We start from the raw sequence: 22,562 nt of genomic DNA, 5'->3' as shown, positions 1-22,562 counted from the left end.
TCTCATTTTTTAAATTTAATGCTTACAAAAGGTGTCTTACAGCCCTGGAGACTAAAAAGCTCTATTTATCAACAGAATAGGTGGAACAAGGTCAGCAAGTTTTTCCACACTACTCCACTTAAGTGCCTCAATTTTGACTTCAATGGACAGCCACATGCTTGCAAGTGTAGTTCAGTTTCTACATCTACTCAATTACTGGCTTCCTTGCCGAGTCTATCAGGAATTCTGGTTAGTAAAAATGATAAATGTGGACACATGCCCTCACCTGTAGGTCTGTCAGAGAAGCTGAATCTAGGCTCTGGAACTATTTCACTCAAGGGATAACCACTAAGTTCATAATGTTCAGGTCTAAATGCAGTACCCATCTCCAGCTTAACTTTCCTTCAGCAAGTCCCTCCATTTCCCCTTCTTTATATATACTATATACTTTATATATACTATATAAAGTCTAGTATCCCTAATTGGGTGTCAACTGTGCTAGGCACTGTGTAGTCTAACAGAGGACACAGTCCTTGCCCCAGAGAGTTTAAATTCGAAGACTGCTGAACAGGATAAAACAGGCTGATCAAACATAAAGGGGGAAAAGGGATTGGGAAGCTGAAGTAACAATAAAATGATAAAAGAAAGTTGGGAAGGAGAGTAGATGTCACAGTTCTAACCAAATAACCCACCAACATTCTCTCTCTCTCCAAGCTAAGAAGGAAGTCCTTGGGAAGTTCTCAGATACATTGTGATGTGGGCCATATCAATATTTGGATGAATGGCATTAAATTCTTGCAAACTCACAGAACTTTGCCGGTGAGGTGAGGGGATGGGGGGAAGAAGTGCCATGGAGAGTGCTGTCTCCTCACTCATGTCATCCTCCAACACTGCACAGCCTGAACTTCAGGGAGGAGATTTTGCAGGGAGTGTGATGATGGTGCAGGGAATCAGTGATACAGTGGAAACACTCTGTACTACCACCGCTCTACTTTTCTCATGATCTACTTCCTGCTGATGCCTTATTCCTTTTGATACCTGATGCCATTTGCCCATACCAACCTGGACCAGAGATGAACAATGCAAGAGATAGAACTTTCACAGGAGGTGAGAGGCTCAAAAGATATTACCAATCCCCTGAGAAGCAATTACTTAATATTATGGAAATTGGGAGGCCATTTATGAAAGATAAATGGATAGCAATTCAATCCAACAGCAATTCACTTACTCAACAGCAAATGTCAACTTCAGATATTTAGTTCAAGCTCAGAACAGCACTGGATCCCAAAACTACTGAACAGCATAAAAGGGTTGCTTGCTTATAAAGCAGAAATGTATAATATTTTACTGTTTGTTTACAGTTCTTGTTTACTGCATTTAATCAACATCAGGAGAACAATCTTTCAACTATATTTAAGAATGGAAGACTTTAGGAGCTCCACTGGAGTTCTATAAATATAATCAAATGTCACATTGGAAGCGTTAGAATGTTATATTTATTTTTATGGAAAAGACAATAAACAAAGTTGCCTTCGGTAATAATATTTAAAAATTCAGTAGAACTTCACTGATCTGAGCACGTGTCTGGGAAACTAACTGAAAATTAGTAAGTAATTAGTGGCAAGTTGCATTTACTGCCATTGTCACAACCATTTACTGTAACTTGTACTACTGTTACAGTATTTGGATTTTAAATTTTTACCAAAATAAAACACAGTTTTTCTACTCAAAATTCTATTTATTTTGAAAATCATGCTAAGTTTGCTCTGCCAGTCAAACAGATGTTGATGGTAAATTCTACTCCAACCTTAATTAGTCACAATTAGAACTATTCTTTTAGTAATACTTTTCAGTCTTACCAAAATCTTGCTAAGAGTAGCCACAGTGCAACAATTACCTTACCTTGTCAGTAATCGTTGCTATGTATCGCATACATTCTGAATCTGATGGAAACTGGTTTACTTCTTTCACTAGATAGCGCACCACCTTTACATGACCCTGAAAATTTTATTTCAAACATCAGGTTATTTCATAGCAAATTAATAGCTCTTTTAACGCACTATACATTTGTCAAACATGGTTGTCTCCGGAATATCTTGTAGTAATCAATAGCTCTGTTACTGAGGCATCAGGCATCTCCCTTTCAAAGTCTCTCAAATATTAATTAATACCCAATTTCTCAAGTCTGGAGATGCTTCACTCCTTTCCTCTCCTACACACATCTTTTTAGTTAAAAAGTTACCTAAATTATTCAGGTATTTTTGGTTCTGGAGTGTTAAATTCAACGTTTTTTCCCTCATTTCAGACACTTCTCACTCTTCTCTCCATGTTCAAGAAGAAAACCCTTGATTTTAAAATGTGTGGGTATTTACTAGTAATTGTGGAGAAGTGGTTTCTTTTGAAAAATGTGTACTAGTTATTTATCTTTGAAAAATGCTATTTGCATCACATGTACTGTAGTCAAGTTTTCATAATTCTAAATCTTATCTTTATACAGTTCAATGTGCTATATCATCAATAGGATGCACAAAGTCAATGGAACAGAACATCGTCAATAGGACAAAAGCACGGAGGCAAAGTCAAGATGCTTATTTTCAAACCAAGTACAATGGTTAATTACAATATTTATCTTGTAACAAACGAATAATGCAATTTTAATCATTTTAACATGATAGAAGTTGTTGATATAGAGTAGCTTAGAGATTGACTGGTTGCTTACTGACTGATTTAGGGAACAAATCCACTGGTGGTATACATGTTTCTGCAAAGAGAACAGTCTATCCTGGGACTTTCATCACTAGATGCATTTTCTATTACATATCTTGGGGAGAGAGATCTCCTACAATTAAGATCATATGCAAAACATATGATTCAACCCTCCCTTGATTCATGCTGGAACTGAGTACCTTGCATGCAATATTTTGGCTAATGAAGGTCCTGAAAAGTCATCCAAACCAGAGGCTTCATCAATAATCAGGTCATAGATGGTATTAGCCACTAACCTTTCATTTACCAACATCAACTGAAGAGCAGGGTTCATGACACCCTTCTCTACTGAGCAATTCCAGTAAACCTATGCAATACCAATGTAACAGATATTTTATAGTTCAAACTTGGCTTATACTTCACTAATACTCACTAATACACTTATACCTCACTATACTCACTGCCAAGCCTTCTCTTGCTCATGAGAGATCCAAGGGATCAAACTTTTGCCTTCACACCTTTTCAACTCCCCAGGTGTCCACATACTCTACTCCTGGCAGTAACCAATCATTTAAAATGCAATTTTGTATACTAATATTTGCAAAGTAATAGGTTACTCATGTCACACTGGGTCCCTGTGATGGGGTGTGCTCCCCATACTGGCCTTATAAAAACTGATTTAGGCCAGGAAGGCCCAATCAGCTAATTTGGCTGAAAATGGGGGAGCTTTAGGCTGGAGACAGCTAATTAGAGACATGCTCACCTGCAAAGGACAAGTGGGGATTCTCCAAAAGGAAATTGGAAGCAGAAGTGGCTGCCTGGAAAGTCTGCAGTCACTCCCTGGGCAAAGGGAGATATGTTTGGGCTGGCGAACCCAGAGAGTGGAAAGGCCAGGAAAGTAGGACAGGGCTCAGAAAAAGGTAGTACGGTCTAGACAGGAACAAACCTTGACTTCTGGTTATAGGGTCCCCGAGCTGGAATCTGCAGTAGACTGCAGGCCCGGGTTTCCCAATCAGCCACTGGGAAAGTGGTACAGGCAATGCATAGGAAGACTGTCTGAGCCTGTTTGTGGAGAAGAGATTTTCTCCCCAAAAGAGGAAACCATAATAATGACCTAGCGAGGGGGCTGAATCATGAAAAGGCCACAGCAGCTCCTGGAGTGAGAGGGGGCTGCAGACAAAGAGGGTGTGGAGGGATGGCTTACAACCACAAGGAGAGGCATCAACCTAGTTAGCTATTCTGCAGAACGGCCAGGAGGAGGCGCCATCCTAATGGTGAGTAGAGCACACTGTCATAGTCCCAAACAACCGGATACCTAAGAATGTAACTCTTTCCCATGAATGTTTCTGCAACATGTTGACAAAGTATAAAGTTGCATAGGTGATGCAAATACTTATTTTTGTGGGTTCAAACCAGACCCTAAAAATATTTATGCAAGTTTTTCATTTACTCTTTCAAATATTGTGATAATTAAAGAAGAGATTTAGTAGATCTAATGTACCCATGTTCTGATTACCATCGTACAGTTAAATTTACCGAGAAATAATATCTGAATAAGGAAGGGAGAAGGAAGAAAAATTCCACAGTCTACCTTTCGAAAGGCTGCCATAAGAGGCGTTATCTTTCTGTTATCAGCAGCATCCACATCTGCTCCAGCTTGTACCAGTAGCTGGACAACATCTAGATGCCCACCATTTGCTGCAAGCCATAGTGGAGTATTCCCCTTCTTATTCCGTACATCAATGTGAGCTCCCCTAAAAAAAGCAAATTGTTTTGACCAAAAATTGAATCATGCTTTGAGAACAAACAATACACAGGATCTATATAATTAGGTCATTACCTATTTCAACTAACCTTTTAGCATTAAAATACTGCATTTTATATATGTTTGGAATGGAGATGTTCCAGTTTTTAAAATTGTTTTTTGACCTTCTGAATCATTATAATGATATACATATTTACACTACACATGCCAACAGTCAGTATGATAACCTGAGAGCATGCCACAAATCCAGACTCAGGCACTATCTCTAAACCTTTGTTTATAATTGCAGGTGTATCTCAAGTTGTGGTCAGGCTTATAGGAGGGGCTTGCTGACAGCTGTTTCTATATGCCTTCTACTGGTCTATTCATGAATGTGCATTGGTATCTACCTTGGAAATGGCTGCTAATGGGAGCATATTCACAGTAACAGTGAATATTATAAGATGGAGGGTTCAGAAGATACATCCCTCAACAATGATGCAAGGAAATATTAAGATCTCTGATCTGAGTCTTAGGTCTAAGCATGGTGAGGAAGAAAATACATATTTGGGTCTAATACAAAGTATAAGCTAAAATTACTCAATGTTACATCTCCTGTGAAATACAGAAAAGACAGACAATCAGCATTCAAGACCCTTTAACAGCACAGCTTCAAATATGGTACCTGCTAATGAGAAGCTCACAGAACTTGTAGTGCCCTTTGTCTGCTGCTATGGTTAAAGCTGTATCTCTCGATGAGGGTACTGGAGGAGCATTAACATCTGCACCTTTGTCCAGAAGAACTCTGCCTACCTCTGCGTATCCACCCGAGGCAGCTTCCATTAATGGCGTGAGACCAGTCTAGGTTGAGTAAGCAGGGGGAATGAAAGAGTTATTTTCTTTTTTTCCTGCCCCCCTCCGCCCCCTTTTTCACTAAAAGCCAGGAGTAACTTCAGCTTGCAGCAAAATTTCTAAGTTCAAACATACGCATTTCCATCATTACCTTGCAAGCCCGCTTATATAAACTGTTACCAACATTTAAAAGGAAAAAATAACATCACCTGCAGCTGGCCAAGAGTGTGGACCATGCACTATGTTATACTCTGGAGACTAAACATGCTTTGGGGGACAAATCCTGGACCGGCGCTTTGCAGCACAAAGAGGTGGAGAAGTCCTTGGCTATCATGTTACTAGGCTTTTTACACTAGCCCAACCAATCTTGTACAGGTTTGGGCATGAGGAGCAGATAGCAAAGAAGGGATGTTCTGCTGTGGAGCTCATGTAAACAGGTTTTTATATGGGGAGAGAAAACCTCAACTGCAGCAACACCTGTACTGGTGAGTACTGGGTGGGGAGGGAAGGGACATAGTCGGACTCGTCTTGGAGGGGAGAAACCCTATTCTAACAGTTGGTATAGAAGCAGATCCTGCAAGTTTAAACTCTTAACTTATGTTCCATTTAGTGGGCAGAGGGAAAGGAGGCAACTTTTGACCTGATCACACCTATCTTCATTCCTTGGTTGACAGCTCCTTTTCAGTGCTGACTGCCAGGGACGCTATGTGGTAGGTCAACTGATGTAGCTGTCTGGAATATTGACTGTCAGCTGAGAAGCCTTTTCTCTACTGTCATCCTCCACCCCAATGGCTGCCAACTGTGGCAAAGAGAGGAAATGCCAAGTGAAGTCACAAACTCTGTCCCAGGCAGGGGGAGGGATTTGATGGCTGCAGAGTTGCTGCAGTGCCTCGTTTACAGGGTGCACACCTCAGGATTCCATTTCGCCTCCATGGCTGTGGAAGCCAGGCAGAAGGTAGAGAGTCAGGCAACGAACACAGCTTGGGTTAAGATCAGCTTTTAATTTTTAAAAATGTGAAGGTCTCAAGAAATTTAACATAAAATGATTAAGTGTAAGATTTATCATCACTCTGATGCTTGTGATTATCTGAAGATTAAATAAAGCTCCAGAAGCTAAAACAAATGTTTTTTCTTTACTGTACACACAATGGGTCTATGTCTGTGTGTAAATAAACAGTAACCTTAAAACAAAGATATTTCTTTTCTTTTAAATAGCTCTATTAAAACTCAGCCTCTTCCTTGGCGGTTTCAATAGGTGTGCGTGCAATCTATAAGCAGATAGTTACTACATAGGAAATACTTATTTTCCCTCTTTTCTTAACTTCCAAGGGGGAAAAAGTCACGTGAAACATAGAACTACATTCTTAGTATAAATCTGCTTAGCTGAAAGACACATATCTCATCCTGCTCCTTACCTTAGCTCTGTGCTCGACATTAGCTTTTCTGTCAAGCAGTAGGCTAACCACTTCAGTTCTTCCTTGGAAACAGGCCAAAGTCAAGGCAGTATTCCGATTGGTCTCTATCTGGGCATTAATATCAGAACCCATGTCCAACAGTAGCTTAACAGCAGCAGTGTGCCCATTCATAGCTGCCAACATTAAAGGAGAAATGCCCAGTTTGCTACCAGTTCTGGGGGGGTGGGAAACAAACAAACAGTTTTAATTCTCATTATCATTGAAAAGGGTGATAGCAAAATTAGAATGTGAAAAATGAAAGTTCCCAAACTAGAAGTTATTAAGTTGAAGAAGGCTGATAAAAGCAAGGTCTTCTACAATGTTTGCATTTGTAGGTATTATGTACTCTGCTTTTAGATTATTAGTTGTCTTATGAGGAAATTACTTTTTAGCAAAGCTGAGCATTTTGTTGAGTCATGCAATCTGAAAGATCAGGGTCAAGTACTTTTTCACCATGAAACAAATTATAACATTTTGAAAAGAAAGCTTAGTTACCGTTGGTAATTCTGAGCTTATTAGTATTAGCAGAAATGCAGCTCAAAATAGAAAAAAAGTGTATCCATACTAAACCTGAAAGTTTCCTTTCTCTAATCTCCCTGCAGCACTGGAAGCAGAACCAGCCCTGCTAACTCAAGATGATTATTACAGTAATGTACTGCAGAGCATAAACTTTGAAATGTACTGACTGACCCAAAAGCCATATCACACTTCTCAGCATGTTACTGAAAACCTGCCAAAGGTAGGCCATATCTGTTGATCTTATTACTCAGAGAAAAGCAGTTTTCAGGTAAGGATGGATACATTCTCTCATATGAAGGTCCACAGGTTTGTTATACTGATTTTAATCACTGTGTACATCTAGGGAGGGAGAAAGTGATGTTACAACTCCAGAAATCTATTATTAAGGCCATTCTCTACTACCAGAGAGACTAAAATTTGGAGCACCTTTCTCTCAAAAGAGCAAGCATTCAATTTGGAAACCTGTAAGGACATACTAACTGATGACCATGTGGCCCCCTAGGAGATCTCCTCATGAGATACATGATTTATCTGGCCATGAGGCCTCTACCGCTCTTCAGGAAGAGTACTCCGACATTAGTGATAAACACTTTTTGCTTTGAAGACCCCATACAAAAACACCACATTAGTCACCACTGAAATATTCTGTGGTTTTCTGCCCATTTAACATAGGATGCTAACGCATAAAGTGTCCATTTGATTCACAAGATGGTATACTGTGTTTATATAAGTCTGGAGCTATCTGAAGGACTATTTTAAACCATATGAAAGGTATAGTACTATGTTTCTATAGAATGCTGGAATTCTAAAACAGGATAGTGTGGCCACGTGAAGTGCCATGGTCCCTAGACCACTACATTTGAATGTCAATTATGTTTTTGTGTACCTCACATGGGAAATCTCTTCAGGTTAGCAGCGTGGAGCGGACCTTTTCCGCTGATCAGGGAAAGGGGGCTGGATGTCCTGAGGCAACCCATGTCCCAGAGAGACTTTCTGCAGTAGGCCTGATTCCTGACTGCACAAAACACAAAAATATCTATCCACGAAGAAGGAAGTAAAGACCAGGGTAGCTTGGTCTTTCTGAATTTAGTTGCCATGCCATACTCCATGAAGATGAGCAGGAGTACCAGGCACTGAGTTCATATATATTTTGGCCAGCCGGATTCTGCTTGACAGCTCTAATTATTCTGGGGCTGAACTAAGCATCTCTTTGTGGTCATGGTTTCAGTTTCTCCTCTGCAGCAGGAATGTCTGGAGTTACTGACCTGCCTTGTAGGCAAGCATCATTAACCCCACCTTAGAGGCACAAAAAAGTGAAGTGTTGACAGAGGTCACCCAGCAGCATCAGCACCAGGAATAGAACCCATGGCTCCGGTATCCCAGGCTAACTCATGACTCACATTGACCCCCTTGCCTGAAGCTCTGAAGGCAGAAGGAGAACTGTCTGGGGTCTCCAGAGGCTGGGCCATACAACACTTCCTGCCAGTGAATGGCAGACCTTGTTCCACCCTCCAATGCTACAAGTAGGATGAAGACTCACTGGAACAGAACTGTGGGCCTCAGTATGGGAGAGAAAGTGACTTTATGACACAAAGCATGGGAGCTCGATATTTGAGACTAACTACTATAAATCTTTGTGAAAGAAAAATGGTACTGTTTATATTTTTAAAAATTTCTATTATGAGCAATTTCCCATCCTGCTTTAAAGCTTTGATAATTGTCTCCTTTGATCAGTGTCCCAGACAAAGTCATGCTATAGCAATATGGCTGCAAACAGAAATAAGGTCAGACATAGCAATGGTACTTACATGCTAAAACTATTAGAAAAACCTTAATATATAAAATAGCTTTAAAAATAAAACGGTGTACACTTTTGGTACCTGGCCTGGAGAAAGAGAAGGGGGGATGGGGGGGAGAGGAAAATAAGAGAAAGGAGATGCTATGTCTTCGTGAGTGATTGTTTCTTGTTTCAAAAGTATCTATACTCAACTAGCAGACTGATCCAAGTCAGTAGGAGGATTTTCACCATAACCCAGAAAGGAGTGCTATAAGTTTGGTAGCAAAAACATGGAGAGTCGCTTGAAGGAAGGGGCAGAAAGGAATGGGAGTTAAATTGGTCTGGGTCTTCAAAAAGCATACTTGAACTGTTCTGGTCTAAAACTGGGCAAAAACTAAACCAATGACTAGGAAGACTATATATTTCTTTAAATACTGTATCAGGATTAAACGCTCGAGGAATGAGTTTTTCTTTCATACAGTCACCAAGTGAACTTTTATTTTAGATTTAACAAGCAACTATAAAAGCAGGGGAGTAGGGATGAAAAAGAGAACTTGCCTAGAATTGATTTCTGCACCAGCACTGAGTAGGATTTTGATGATGTTCACATAGCCACCAGAAGCAGCTAGACTTAGAGGTGTGTAATCAGAAACGTTCCTGTGCTCTTTGTTTGCCCCTCGAGCTAGCAGCAGCTCCACCACCTGCAATGTTACAAAATAAATTACTTTTGATTCTCTCCTTAAAATTGAAAGCCTAACTGGAGAAAATGTTCTAAACGTATGAATACACCAAAAAGATGTGTCTAGAAAAAACAGGTCTCTGTTTTGCAAGCAATCCTTTTTAAAAGAAAGAACTTGAACTCTTCAACACCATGCCCCTACCCTCAGAAAACAAGATTATGGTTGCAATTATTTCTCCTAAATTTCATGGCAATAAAATTAAAAAATGTTAATAAAATACAAAGTTGGGGCGCTGTGGAAGTCTAGGCATCTTTGTCTCCCACACTAAGGAAAATAAATTTGCTCTTAATCTAAACCATGTAACTTGCAACCTGCTTCTACAGTAAGGGTGCCTTTATACATGGGTAAATTTCACTTCACCTCTTGTCTTCCCCCTGAACAAGCCAAAGACAACGGCGTGTCCTTGGTTCTCTCAGACTGGGCTTCAATATCTGCACCATTGTCCAACAAGATTTCGACAACACCAACATGACCAGCTGTTGCAGCCAAAATAAGCGGAGTAAATCCTGAAACAGAATAAAGAATGTTTGATTATCTCCATCTATTTTAAAATCATTAACAACTTTAGTTATAGCAATAAAAAGAAAGTTGGGTCACCATGAATAAAGTCTAAAATAAATGTAAAAGCATAAGTAATACCAGGTTCTAAGCATATAATTGTTTTGCTGCATTGTAAGATACTGGAGTTCATTCTAAATGGAACCCACATACACCAATATACTGAGATTCCTACCTTTTTTGTCCCGATGCTCAATATTAGCGCCTCTCTCTAGCAGTGTTTGTACTAATTCTTCATGGCCACCAGCACATGCAAGTGTCAATGCTGTGTCATGATTACTCTCCGTCTAAAAGAAAAAAATTACACATTTCAAAATAGCAAAATACATTTTCCTTCATTTTAAAATTCCATGGTCATTACTGCATGAAGATTTAAATGTACCTCCTTTACAAGACAAATCTTTTAAAAGCCCAAGAAATGTTTTCAATAACTCTAGACATTTTTTCTTGCGAAACTAACTATAATCTTCCTCAAATTAGATGTTAAGCTTCTAAAGTCAGCTCTTTAAACAGGGCTTTTAATAAGCATCTTCAACAACTGTGATAAATCATATTTTCTGCTGAACTGTTTAATCTTTAAAGGTCATAATGCCAGTCCTGCAATTTACACTCAAAATACAATATGCATTACAAATTGTTGCTGTCTAAGAAATGCATGGATTTGATTTTTAATTTTTATCCCCTATAGCAAATCTACAAATAAAAATTCATTCTCATCCTTATAGCTAGTAATTCTGAAGGAACTACAGCATTAGGCCTTAGCAGCTGGAAAGCCAACAGAGGGAGCACAAATGAATTGGCAGGATTTATTTCTGGAGCAGTGCTAACATTATTGATAAACATAATAGAAAGGTTGGGAAGGGAAACGTGAGGGTTGAAGTAAGTGTTTGACAAAAAGAATAAGCATAAAGTTGACAGGCAAGTCGATTTTGATTTCTAGTTAATAAGAGAATGGATTAGCTAGGCCTAGTGCTTGAAAAATTAAAAAACAAATGTTTCAAATTTTGTATTTACGTTTTTGAAATCCAGGCCTATGAAGGTCCCTGTAACTTTTTTTGGCGTGTGGGAGGTTTCCTTGATTTTAAGGCCCAGAAAAAGGATGACTTGAGAGGCTTTAAATTGCCCTCCTCCATTTCCCCCAACCAAGAGTGAAATCTTGGCCCAAATGTCTTTAATTCAGCACAAAAAATTCCTATGTTTCCTTATTAATAGGAAGGTAAGAACTCAAAAAGTTGACACTTCCCAGAAATGTGCCATCCACAACTGTTGACATTTTTAGTTCAGCTTAAAACATTACACTAAACAACTGCAATCCTGGGAGCAAGGAGAGGTGAAGTAAGCTGTGCAGCCAGACTCAAAGTACTGACACATTGTGAAGACTTTCATTTCTTCAAATCAACTACTTTTCACTGAAAAACAAATCCTTTATTGCAATATTTCTCAAACTCTGGTCCCCAGGAAACATTCTGAGCCCTGCAATGAGGTTAAGTGATAACTCTTATGAGAAAGTCCATCAACTGCTAGAATTACAGAACCACTGCCTTATTAATAATGCTACAGAATGAGCTTACAAATTACCCTAAATTTTGATCACTGGTAAACTAAGTAGGTTATGTGAGCAAGGGAGCAGGATTAAAAGCAGTTCTTTTAAAATTTAAATTTTCCGTGCTCCTGCTTTTAAAATTTTCTGATTTTTGTAGAATGCATCCACTGTCTCCAAGTAACCACTTCTATATTTCCTGTTATTTCTAATTATCTACCATCTTGGTATGATGCACTCATTCATGATGACGACATTACCTGTCAGGCCCATATGGTGGAGTGATGTATGTTTCATCAAATTCTCCCAGTGCCTGGTTAAAGAATTATCAGCTTATTCAACATATTCACATTCGGTGTATATGTGCCAAAAAAAACAAAAGCTGTAGTGTTTGATGCAATCTTTTACTGAGATTGTGACAGACTTTTAGATGGAACACTTTATAAAAGGCAGCAGCCATCCCTCTCTCTCTCTCTTTTTTAACTTCTACTCTGACAGCAAAACCTTCTAAGACATTAGAAAAAAAAACAGTTCCTGACTGACATGTAGCAGAACAATGCAGCATAGGGCAGAGAGAACTAAAGTTTGGAACCAAGTTCTGTCTTCTGTTACCCAAGCTAGCAAGTACTGGGAATGCCACAGAGTTAGCACAATGTTAGCAACGGATCCCAATGGTTACACAGACACTGTTATGTTGATTTGCACTAACCCTGCCAACCTAGGAGCCAGGCTGACGGGTTGTGAAGAGTTATTTTGCCTGCTGACTGGCAGAAAGCTGATGAAAAATATCTTGGGATAAGAGTCAAATATCTGTTAGATAACTGCAAGGATATTTTATCAGAAAATTTATCACTTAGTATCACACAAACAAGAGAAAGTGAAAACTAAATGATCAGTCATTGAACAAAATGCCTCCTTTTTTCCCACCTGTTCTGAGGCCCAGATGAGAACACATTGTAATTGTCCTGTTGGATTATGCAGGATTTTATATTCCACGAAATCTAGAATGCAACTAAATATAAATCAGAATTGTTTACTGATTGTGACTCATTCATTATGTAGAAGCAAATACCTTCACCACAATTATGCTGCACTGATTTCAGGCTTACCTGTGCATCAATATCTATGGCAGGGTAGATCGGTAGCATGGCTGAAGGAGAAATGATAGGACTTGGAGCTGGCGTCTGAGGTTGGGAGACAGAAGTTGCAATGCTATGGGTAGGAGTGTTTGACATTGCAGATGCTCTTCCACTCACTGCTGTTAAACAGAATGACTACATTTAGTAAAAGTAAAATTTATTCTTCAGATCTGTAACATCACAATAAGTGAACAATGAAATACCAGAAAAATCTTGAATGTTTCTTTATAAATTATTGTATTTTGAAAATATATCACGTTTAAACCTCTAATTCGTTGGCCTTAAGAACTCGGACAACTTAAAAACTAGTTTAAGAAATAGACAGTATGAGAAATGTGTGAATATTAGGTTTGCGGCACTTTCTGAAAGCCACTTTTAGAAAAAAAAATAGCACTTTTTCTGATCAGACACTTTATTCAAAGAGGTATATGATTAACTGACTCAAAAATTCCATGCCATTAAAAGGAGACTGGAGCACAGTCAGAATAATTAGGTACTTACAGCTATATATTTTGGCTAACTACGGGTCCTCGAGTTCATATTCCAATCACAAGGCACTAATGCAAAATAGCAACAGTGATCGTGTGGAAGCTCCTGATCAGTCAGAATTGACCAAATATAAACAACTATGTTACATGGGGGGAAAAAGATGAACATTTTTATAAAAATCATTTTGCCAATGGTATAGATTAAAAGTTCTGGCAAAGTAAAAAGAAAACCATCAATAAATACTATTTTTGCTATATCATATCAAAATGGCATTATTAGCATTTTGAATGCAATATTTTCCTAAAGAACCTTTTGCAGTCAAGATCTTCCAGTTTCTGGTAAAGCATCCTTTAAAATAATATGTTCTGTGTATACATTTTTAAAAGAATTAATGGATTTTTCTGTTCTCCTTTTTGATGTTAGTGAGGGTCTTTAGAATCTCACTGATTATATAAGAGAGCTATGAAAAGGAGGATATACAAAGTGCTGTCAAATGCACAAAGTAAAGGATTTGGAAAAAAATTCAAGTATATTTTTCGAATAATCATAAGAGTTATTTGTAGCTCCCGTAATCACAAAATTTAGAGAAATGCATTTTTCAAATTGATAGTGTTCCTTTACTACATACAATGGAGCAGCTATGCAGGAATATATAGTAACCCCTACTCTTAAAGTTTCTAACGTTTTAAAATTTGGTCTTTGAAGTGGGCTTAATAATTGGGAAAAGTGCTTGATCACCAGCCCTGCATACTGAAGTCCTTTATTCAGCAGTAACATTGTGGGCAGCAGTAATGCAACTTTCGCCACAGCATCCCACCAACCTGACTGAGCCTCAGTCCAAAGAGGCCAATGTTTAATCTCTGTACTAACTCAATTCTTGGCCTTCTTGCTGAAACTGCCAACAAGGGAGACAGCAAATGTCAATTATGATAGAAACAAATGGAAGCCACAACTTATTCCATACAGACCCAATGAACAATCTTACCAGATAATAATGACTTCTGTTCACTATCAAACCAACCTTTACTCATGAATTAGAGGTGGAAGTCTGTGCCAATCCCAAAGCCATCCAGTTAATAGTTCTTTAACTTTCACCTAAATAGCTAAAGAATGGCAACGGGCATCTTTAATGAAGAGGAAATCAGTCTCCCATAGTACTTCATTACAAAGTTATCACTGGGTATGGACTCAATTACTGGCACAAGATTTGAACTCAAGATAATTTGGCCCAAAGTTGAGGTGCACCATATGACTGATTTCAAATTAAAGATAATATCAACACGAGTTGTGGTTTCAGGGAATTCTAGTTCAGGGAACATCATATCCAAAGGTTTCAGCCCAAGGTATTCATGTTCACCAGGAGTCTTTAAAAAAATAACACACTTAAAAGCAGCTCAGGTTCATTATCCCTGTTATATCAAGATGTTCCGTAAAAAAAGAATAGCTGAGGTTTGATTTAGAACAAAAACCAGGAAATTCAGAGTTAGATCTCTTGCTCCATTCTTTGTTCATTGTATCACAGCACATGTGGGTCAGATACCGAAGTTTTTCTAAAAGCCAGCAAAACAAGAACCCTGAACTCTGAATTTACTGCCTTTTATGGATTTAAAAAACAGAACTTCTCAAGCAGCGCAAAGTATTTTAATTCCTAAAGTTAAAAGACAGCTTGGAAAAAGGTTTGATTCCCACCATATCAACATTTTATAAATGAACGATCTTTTTTGCCCAGTGGCACTTGGGGGGGGGGGGGTACAGCGTAAAGTTACAAGAGACCGAGTACTCAAGCTTGCTGCAAGGTGATGGGAATCAATGAGAAGTGAGTAATCCACACACCAGAACAAGAAAGTTTCCAATGCTGAATGTAATACCATAAAAGTTTTTAAAGGGTCATTAAGAACCATAATTTCCTCTTAAAAAAAAAACAGTTCCAAGTTATGAAATCTTCAAAGACATAAGAAGTTAGTATTGTGACCCACTACAAGAAAAAAGGCATGTTAGCTATTACAACTGACACCACCAAGGTTGTTAGGCCTACAAATTGGCTGATGTTGAGAATTATTATATTAAATTGTTTTTAATTTAAGCCATGTACCATTTTTCACACTATTGTTGCTGCAGTGAGAATTTTTTTTTTTTTTTTTTTTTTTTTTAGAAAAACCAACACCCCTCTTCCCACAAGAAACTTCACGATAGAGTTCATAAATGAACGGTTTATACGCATGCTAACACAGTACACACATCAGTTTACAATTCTTACATTATTATTTTAAATCTGCTGCAGCAATAACTAACTGAGAAAAATATATGGTTCATAGCTGTACAGTACATTTACTAAATGAAGCAAAAGGTAAATGTGTTAAATTTTTAGGTCTAACAATCATGAGGGTGGTAATCTAGGTGCCGGGAAAGCTCCTGATCAGGTTGAAATGGTCATTCAAGTGCATACCCCAAAGGCAACCAACAAAAATCGTTTCATCTAAAGTGTTCTAACAAAGACTAAGAAGCATTCAATAAACTACAATGTCTTCATACTATCTTCCCAGCAGTAACATGAGTACTTGGCCCACTTTAGTAAAGTTAAGAAATATTTTTAAATTAACTATTTTAATGAAGAGTTTTAACAACATCAGGGCACATTCTGTCATCATAAGCAAGCGAAACAAAATGAATTCCCTACCCACACCTCTTCTTTTTTTAAATTTTCTGACTGTGATGTGGTAAAGTAAAGGTATCTGTTTCACTACTTAGGTGAACATCTACTGGAAGGCCACACACACTTCTTTCTCCTGTTGAGATGTAGGATTAAATTTTCAAAAGCATTAAATCTGATTTTCAAAAGTTACTTTGAAAGTTAATGAGTTAGGTTCTTAATCACTTTTGAAAGCAGCTCTTGGTGCTCTTGACAATTTTATTTGCCATGAAGACTGAAGGCACTGCAGTATTTCAATTTTTATATTTGATTTTCCTGTGTACTGCCATTAGGAGGTCTACTTAACTAATCTTTACATTGGACTCCTTTTCCAGATCTTAGATTTCCTCTGGACTTAAAGGGATGTTCCTTACAGTTTACATGTTTTCCCCACAAAAACACCAAGTTGTACACTTGTAAAATAAGTACTCCAAATATTGCAGGAGAGAAGTAAAAAAGAAAAAAGTTCACAAGTATAAGTAAGTAGACTGAAGGTTGTGTAAGATAAAAATCTGTTTTAGAGCAATAGGCTCTTATCAAATAGTTCATTCGGAAGGTAAGCCTGACATTTTAAAAAGGAACACATGCTCATATTTGAGAAATGTCAATGTTTATTTCTTTAAATAGCTAATATAATTGTCCCTCTTGACTCAGGGGATAATACTATGCGCTTTTTTAATTTAGCAAGAATGGGGACTCTCTTTGTGTCATAAGAATGATCATATTATTCATTCAGTTTCTTCAAAGTTTTGAAATTTTTTACACTACGCTGAACATTAGCAATTTTTTTAGTGGTGTTCTCTTACTGGGCACACAATGCTATTCTTGTGCAGTGAACGTCCCTTGCAAAGGTTGAGGCATTCTTTCGTGCTGCACTGCTTTAATTTGAGATGTGAGACTGACAGCCAGATTTTCATTTGCTTTTTCTCAAATGGATTTTAAAATTGTTTAAGATCTTAATGTGACGAATTTGGTTTTTTGCATTTCAGGTTTTTCCAAATATTCTAGTAGAAGAGTCAAGTTTTCTGAATTTAAGATTAAAAAAAAGATGTTCCTAGAATACATTTTTATGGATCTGTGCACACAATTACATAGGTCACTATATGCCCTGAAATAGTAACTAGAAGGCATGTTGTGACTATGAATTGGCAAATATAATACCACTCCTAAATATTAACAGATCTATCACATGGAGCCTGAGAATCCATAACACGTCAATGTTCCTTATTTTACATTTATATTAGTTCTTTTCAGGGGCTTTTTCATGCAGTTTACCAGCATAAAAGGTAAAACAGATCACATTACATACATTTCTTTTCCTGCAGGAAGTCCATACCTTTTAGTCAATGGACCAATAAAAAATGTAATTAAGTTGTGTTTACTGTTCCTTTACGCAGCAACTCTCAGAGCACGCCATCAATACACACCAAGAATAATACAGATATCTGTATATTATATATAATACTGATAGTATAAATTAAAATGCTATGGCAGTAATTTGCTCTTTCCCATGGAAGTACATACTTCCAGGAGCATTTCTAGAAGTTACAACAAATCTCAGGATTTTGACAAACTAGTCCAATCTAGAGTCTGTACTTACTGTGTAGCATTTGTCAAGTCATTTAATGTTTCCTATGACCCAATTTAGCCATTTGTGAACTGTAAATGCAACTTAATGATCTCATACGGATGTTTTGTGAAGCTTACATTTATTGTTTGTAAAGTGTTTTGAAACCCTTGACTGTACAATGTGTTTATTTGCTTCTCTTTTCAAAGGTGTTGAAGGCAACCCTCAATACGGAAAACTGCAAGAAATCTCCCAATAGCAGAAGAAGAGAGCAGAAGTACAGCAAACATCTCCCAATAGCAGAAGGCAGGGAGAAGGTATAACAAATTAAAGAGGTACTGACTGAAACTGAAATGCTTATTAAAAATATACATTTATAGTATTTACATGCTAATGAATTAATAGATTGCATATATAGCCTTAATACCTAAAATGTGTTTATTTATAAGTAAACTGAAGTGATTCTTATTCATCAGGATCTGAACTCAAGATTCATCACAACAACATGAGAGATAATAACATCAACATCTCAAGAGGAAGCAGGGAGGTGTCCTTCCTTGCCTTGTCAAACTCTTGCAGGATGAACAAGAACCCTGACCTCAGGTCCTAGTAGACAAGTAAAAACTAAATTTTCAAATACATTGTGTTTTACATTTGTCATTTTAAAAATTGACTACATATTCTGTTATTTCTAGTCTACTCCTGAGAAATGCTGAAGACCCAACAACTGCCATCAATAGCTGTGGGTACCTCTGATTTTTTCCATTGCTACCTTAATTTTAATTTCTCATTCAAAAAGGGGAAATTTTAAATGTCTTTATCAGTTGAAATTATAAAAGTAGTTCCATTTTCAGCTGGTTCAAACGTAAGTAATCAAGGTGAAAAACTGGTGACTTTCCATTTGATCAGACGAACGTCCCAGACATGGTGAGCCAAATTAATTTCTGGTGTAACTCAAGTGACACCATCCCTGAGTCTTAGTAAGTCAAACATTCCATGGAGAGACACCATGAAATCTATGGGGTACACTGCAAATATATTCTAGTTTGCCGAGTATTGTATTGAGCCAAATTCATCTCCAGTATTGTGGCAGCTTGAAATCAGACTTTGCAATTTAAATTGTACAGCATTTTTGAAGTTTACCTATTTGCACTACATGCACCATATAAAAATGGGTTCTTTTTACATTAGTGGTTTAGTAATCTGAAATTTAATTTATACCAACTCAGACTAATCCTGAAAACCTTCCACACATGCAACTCTCAGATTTCATTGTACGTTGCAAACACACAGTTTGTAGAATTAGGACCTAAGAACGTGAAAAATATTTGATTCAGATGTAAATTGTAAATAAATCTAGCCTTTCATAAAGGAAGTGTTCAGATAGTGCGCCCCCAAAACAGAATAATGAATCCTCAATATTTAAATGGTGTTACATGTAATTATATATCATAATATATTTAAAAATGTAAACTAAATTTAAGTTCTATTTAAATTCAGTAGGTGTAATTACTGCTTAAAAGTTGTAACCATTTTATCTGACAGATGCACCAGCTGGTATTAGGTATCCCAGTATATCCAAATAAGGGAAATCTTCACAGCTCCATTTTCTCATCAGGACAGGAGAGAAATTGTCTCTTGAATGTTCAGTTTAACTTTTGCCTACTGATATTTTCAAACCTGGATGCCTAAATTAAGCTCCTAAACAGCACACAGATTTTCAAAAGGTGCTGGGCTCCTGTAACTCCTATTGACCTCAGTGGAATTTGAGAGGGCTCCGCCATTCTGACGATCAAGCCACTATTTTGGAGCCTAATTTTAGGCACCCAGGTTTGAACATTTTAGCTTGAATATTTAAAAAAAAAAATTCCCCAAATACTGTTTCTTCACTTCCCTACATGATAATGCTACTGTCATTTCTGCAATATGTTGATACAATATAACTTTACTCCTGTAAACTGAGATATCCTAGATTACCGCCACTGACATGCTTCTCAAATGGCATGCCATGGTAATTAGCACCATGTAATTAATATTTTTCTTAATTTAAGATTAATAGAGCTGTACTTATAATAAAGTTTTAATATATGCTGACCTCCCACAAGGTAATTTAAAAGATTCAAGGGATACACAGGTTTACTGTAATAAAGGAATAGATTGAAAACTAGTATTTCACTGACAAGTTGTGTAATTAACAAGGGGAGCAGCAAACGAAATGTAATTAGGATGCAGAACATCCTATAAGGAAATCAGCACTGCTAGCCTTCTATACTTCAGGTTGTATCTAAACCCTATTTTATTCTTAGTGCCCTGTTTAGTCCTCCTTCAAGAAAAATCTAATGTGTATGAAATGTCTTAATACTGGATTATTCTCAGACAAGTTTTGAAAAATTTAAATTTGTTTGCATAGATAAAGGTAAAGCAATTTTAATCTGTGTATTTCTTAACAATACATATAGGTTTATTTAAAATTTATTCCTACTTATGGCTCAATTCCTAAATAATTTAAGTTTAAATATAGCAGTTCTAATTCTACAATCAAATGCAGAAGGTCTATTTCAGATGGTCTTGCTTGGAGTACACTATTTGATAGAAGACCTATTCCAAATATTAAATCTATTTCTTAACGAACACTGAAGAACAATGTGGTGCTCCACATCTAGAAATGGGCTGTAACAGTATCATCGTTTCAACTATGGCCAAAGCAACTATGCAAAATAAGATGGCATTTTGCACATACAGCATACCAACCTGTCAAACGGGCAATGGGTAGCAAAACCTCAAACGGGAGGTCAATCCTTCAAACTAAAAATGTTTACTTAAGACTACTTATACTGAACTATTATTCTAAAGCCCTAAGGACACAGATCAGTATACCAAAATCGTTCATTGTTATGGTAGTTAGAACAAAACCAAACCAAACCAAACCAAACGAAAAGAAAAAGCAAGTTGATATACCCTCTACTAGCTGTAAGCAAATCATAAATTATACCTGCTCATAACAATTTAAACCCACCTGCCATGATGTCATCCAGCGTGTCATTGAGGGTCTGAGCAGGGCTGGCTACCATTAACCCTTGCTGAGTTTCTGTCAGAATTCCTTGCCCCAGCCCTGCCAGCTGTGCTTGGCCCAACACTGGCTGTCCAACTATAACACCTTGCAGTTCTGTAAGATTTGCGATGGACCCTGGAGGTAGGGAACCTGTTGCCAGAGGCAAAGCTTGTGGCATCGCCAGAGGCTGAATAGGTGCAAAGCCCATCTGCGCAGCAGTTTGCGGAGGATCATCCTTGAGCAAGATGGGGTCCACCTGCTGTAATCGTGCATAGTCCCCCTCTGAAAGTTGTTCTCCAACCCCAACAGGAGTCAGTAGTCCCAGATGCTGGCAAGACTGCTGTTGCTGCTGCTGCTGAAGCTGAATTCTTTGCGCTTTAACCTCTAGATATTGCTTTTTTAGCTGCTGCTGCGTTTTCAGTTGTAACTCTCGCTCTACTTTCTGCAGTTCCTCCAAAATCTTTTGTTTCTTCTGAATTTGTTCCTCTCTCGTTTTGTTCAATTCCTCAATCTTCTCCTTGGTAAGCTGATCAGCATGTGCCAATTCCAAGGACTGCAGTTGAGCATTTTTTTCTATGGCTTCTTTTATCCTCTGCTCAAGCTCTGTTAACTTGCCCTGAGCCTCTTCTACAATGCTCTCTGGAGACTGATTGGTGATGTAACCCTGTACATCCTGGTTGTTTGCTGGCAAATGGCTGCTGGACTTTTGTTTAGAAGCAGCTGTGTGAAAAAGAAACCCCCTCAGAACCAATGGAAGTGCACATGAATGGCATCCTCATTACAGAGCTACTGTTTGGACATTTAATGGCCAACAGTTAGGCACCAAGGTACTGTACCCATAGAAGGTGAAAGTGTACAGTAAGACCCTTATGAAGAAAACCATATCTTGCACGTTATGATAAATATTAATTCAGAGGTTAGCCTGCAAATTTAACAGTGGATTACTATACATAATGTAGAACAGTTTTTTAAATTTTTAAGGTATTTGTTCCAACAATAGTTACATGTCTGTGACAAGAAAATGATTGCCTCAAGATGTGTGGTATGCAAGTGGCATAATTAGATATACAAAAAAGAAAGGGAAGGAGATACTATCCCTAGACCTGTTGTTTTGTGTTTTGAGATGGTATCAAGTCATAAATGCATGGAAAAAGCCAAGAAACCAAGCCAAACTTATTTGATGGGTAGGGTTTTTGTTTGAAGAATTAGCTTTGTAAATCTGACTTGGCAGATTTAAAAAGGTGCTAATCTAATTAGGAATATTTAATCCCTTCACACTGGGAGTCCAGCTATATCAGCTTGACATTCAGTACTAGACCCAATATTAAGGCATTAAAATACAAACTAATATGTTCTGATTGGACAGTTATCGTGTTTAGGTGTTCCACACAGAAGACATGAATTTGCGTACGTTCAACCCAACTCCCTAATCAGGAGAGGGAAAGAATTCAGTCTTCACGTAAGAAAGGACAGTGCTCTGTGTAGTCCAACCGATTTATAGTGAACAAGTCCACAGTGATTAAGCCAACACTATACCATCTAAATGTTATAAGGAAAAGTGATTAATGGTTCAGAATGGAAGGGAAATTAAAACACAGTATTTCTAACTGTGGAAGGACCCATTTTCTTCCAGCAGAACTTAAATTGTAAAGTATTACAAGCATATACACAGTATATATTTTATTATACACACATACACATGACCTACTGGTGGTCCTTGATAGAAAAAATATTCTGGAGATCCTTTATCTATAAAA

At 37.6% G+C, this 22,562-nt stretch overlaps 1 protein-coding gene across 2 annotated transcripts in view; it reads right to left on the bottom strand.

The window, feature by feature from the left end:
- Window positions 1-22,562, bottom strand: part of ANKRD17 (ankyrin repeat domain 17) — a 130,167-nt gene that overhangs the window by 19,676 nt on the left and 87,929 nt on the right. For both annotated transcript variants that reach the window (XM_077814889.1, XM_077814887.1), the window contains 9 exons: window positions 20,770-21,525; window positions 12,979-13,127; window positions 10,505-10,616; window positions 10,132-10,277; window positions 9,590-9,732; window positions 6,697-6,910; window positions 5,115-5,290; window positions 4,277-4,439; window positions 1,882-1,977 (listed from right to left, as the gene is read on the bottom strand). In XM_077814889.1, coding sequence (XP_077671015.1) covers window positions 1,882-1,977; window positions 4,277-4,439; window positions 5,115-5,290; window positions 6,697-6,910; window positions 9,590-9,732; window positions 10,132-10,277; window positions 10,505-10,616; window positions 12,979-13,127; window positions 20,770-21,525 — 1,955 coding nt within the window. The remainder of the gene's footprint in view (window positions 1-1,881; window positions 1,978-4,276; window positions 4,440-5,114; window positions 5,291-6,696; window positions 6,911-9,589; window positions 9,733-10,131; window positions 10,278-10,504; window positions 10,617-12,978; window positions 13,128-20,769; window positions 21,526-22,562) is intronic.

The sequence above is a fragment of the Eretmochelys imbricata genome, chromosome 4 (genome assembly GCF_965152235.1).
Source record: "Eretmochelys imbricata isolate rEreImb1 chromosome 4, rEreImb1.hap1, whole genome shotgun sequence".
Lineage (NCBI taxonomy): Eukaryota > Metazoa > Chordata > Testudines > Cheloniidae > Eretmochelys > Eretmochelys imbricata.
This window is presented reverse-complemented; position numbering and strand designations above follow the sequence as displayed.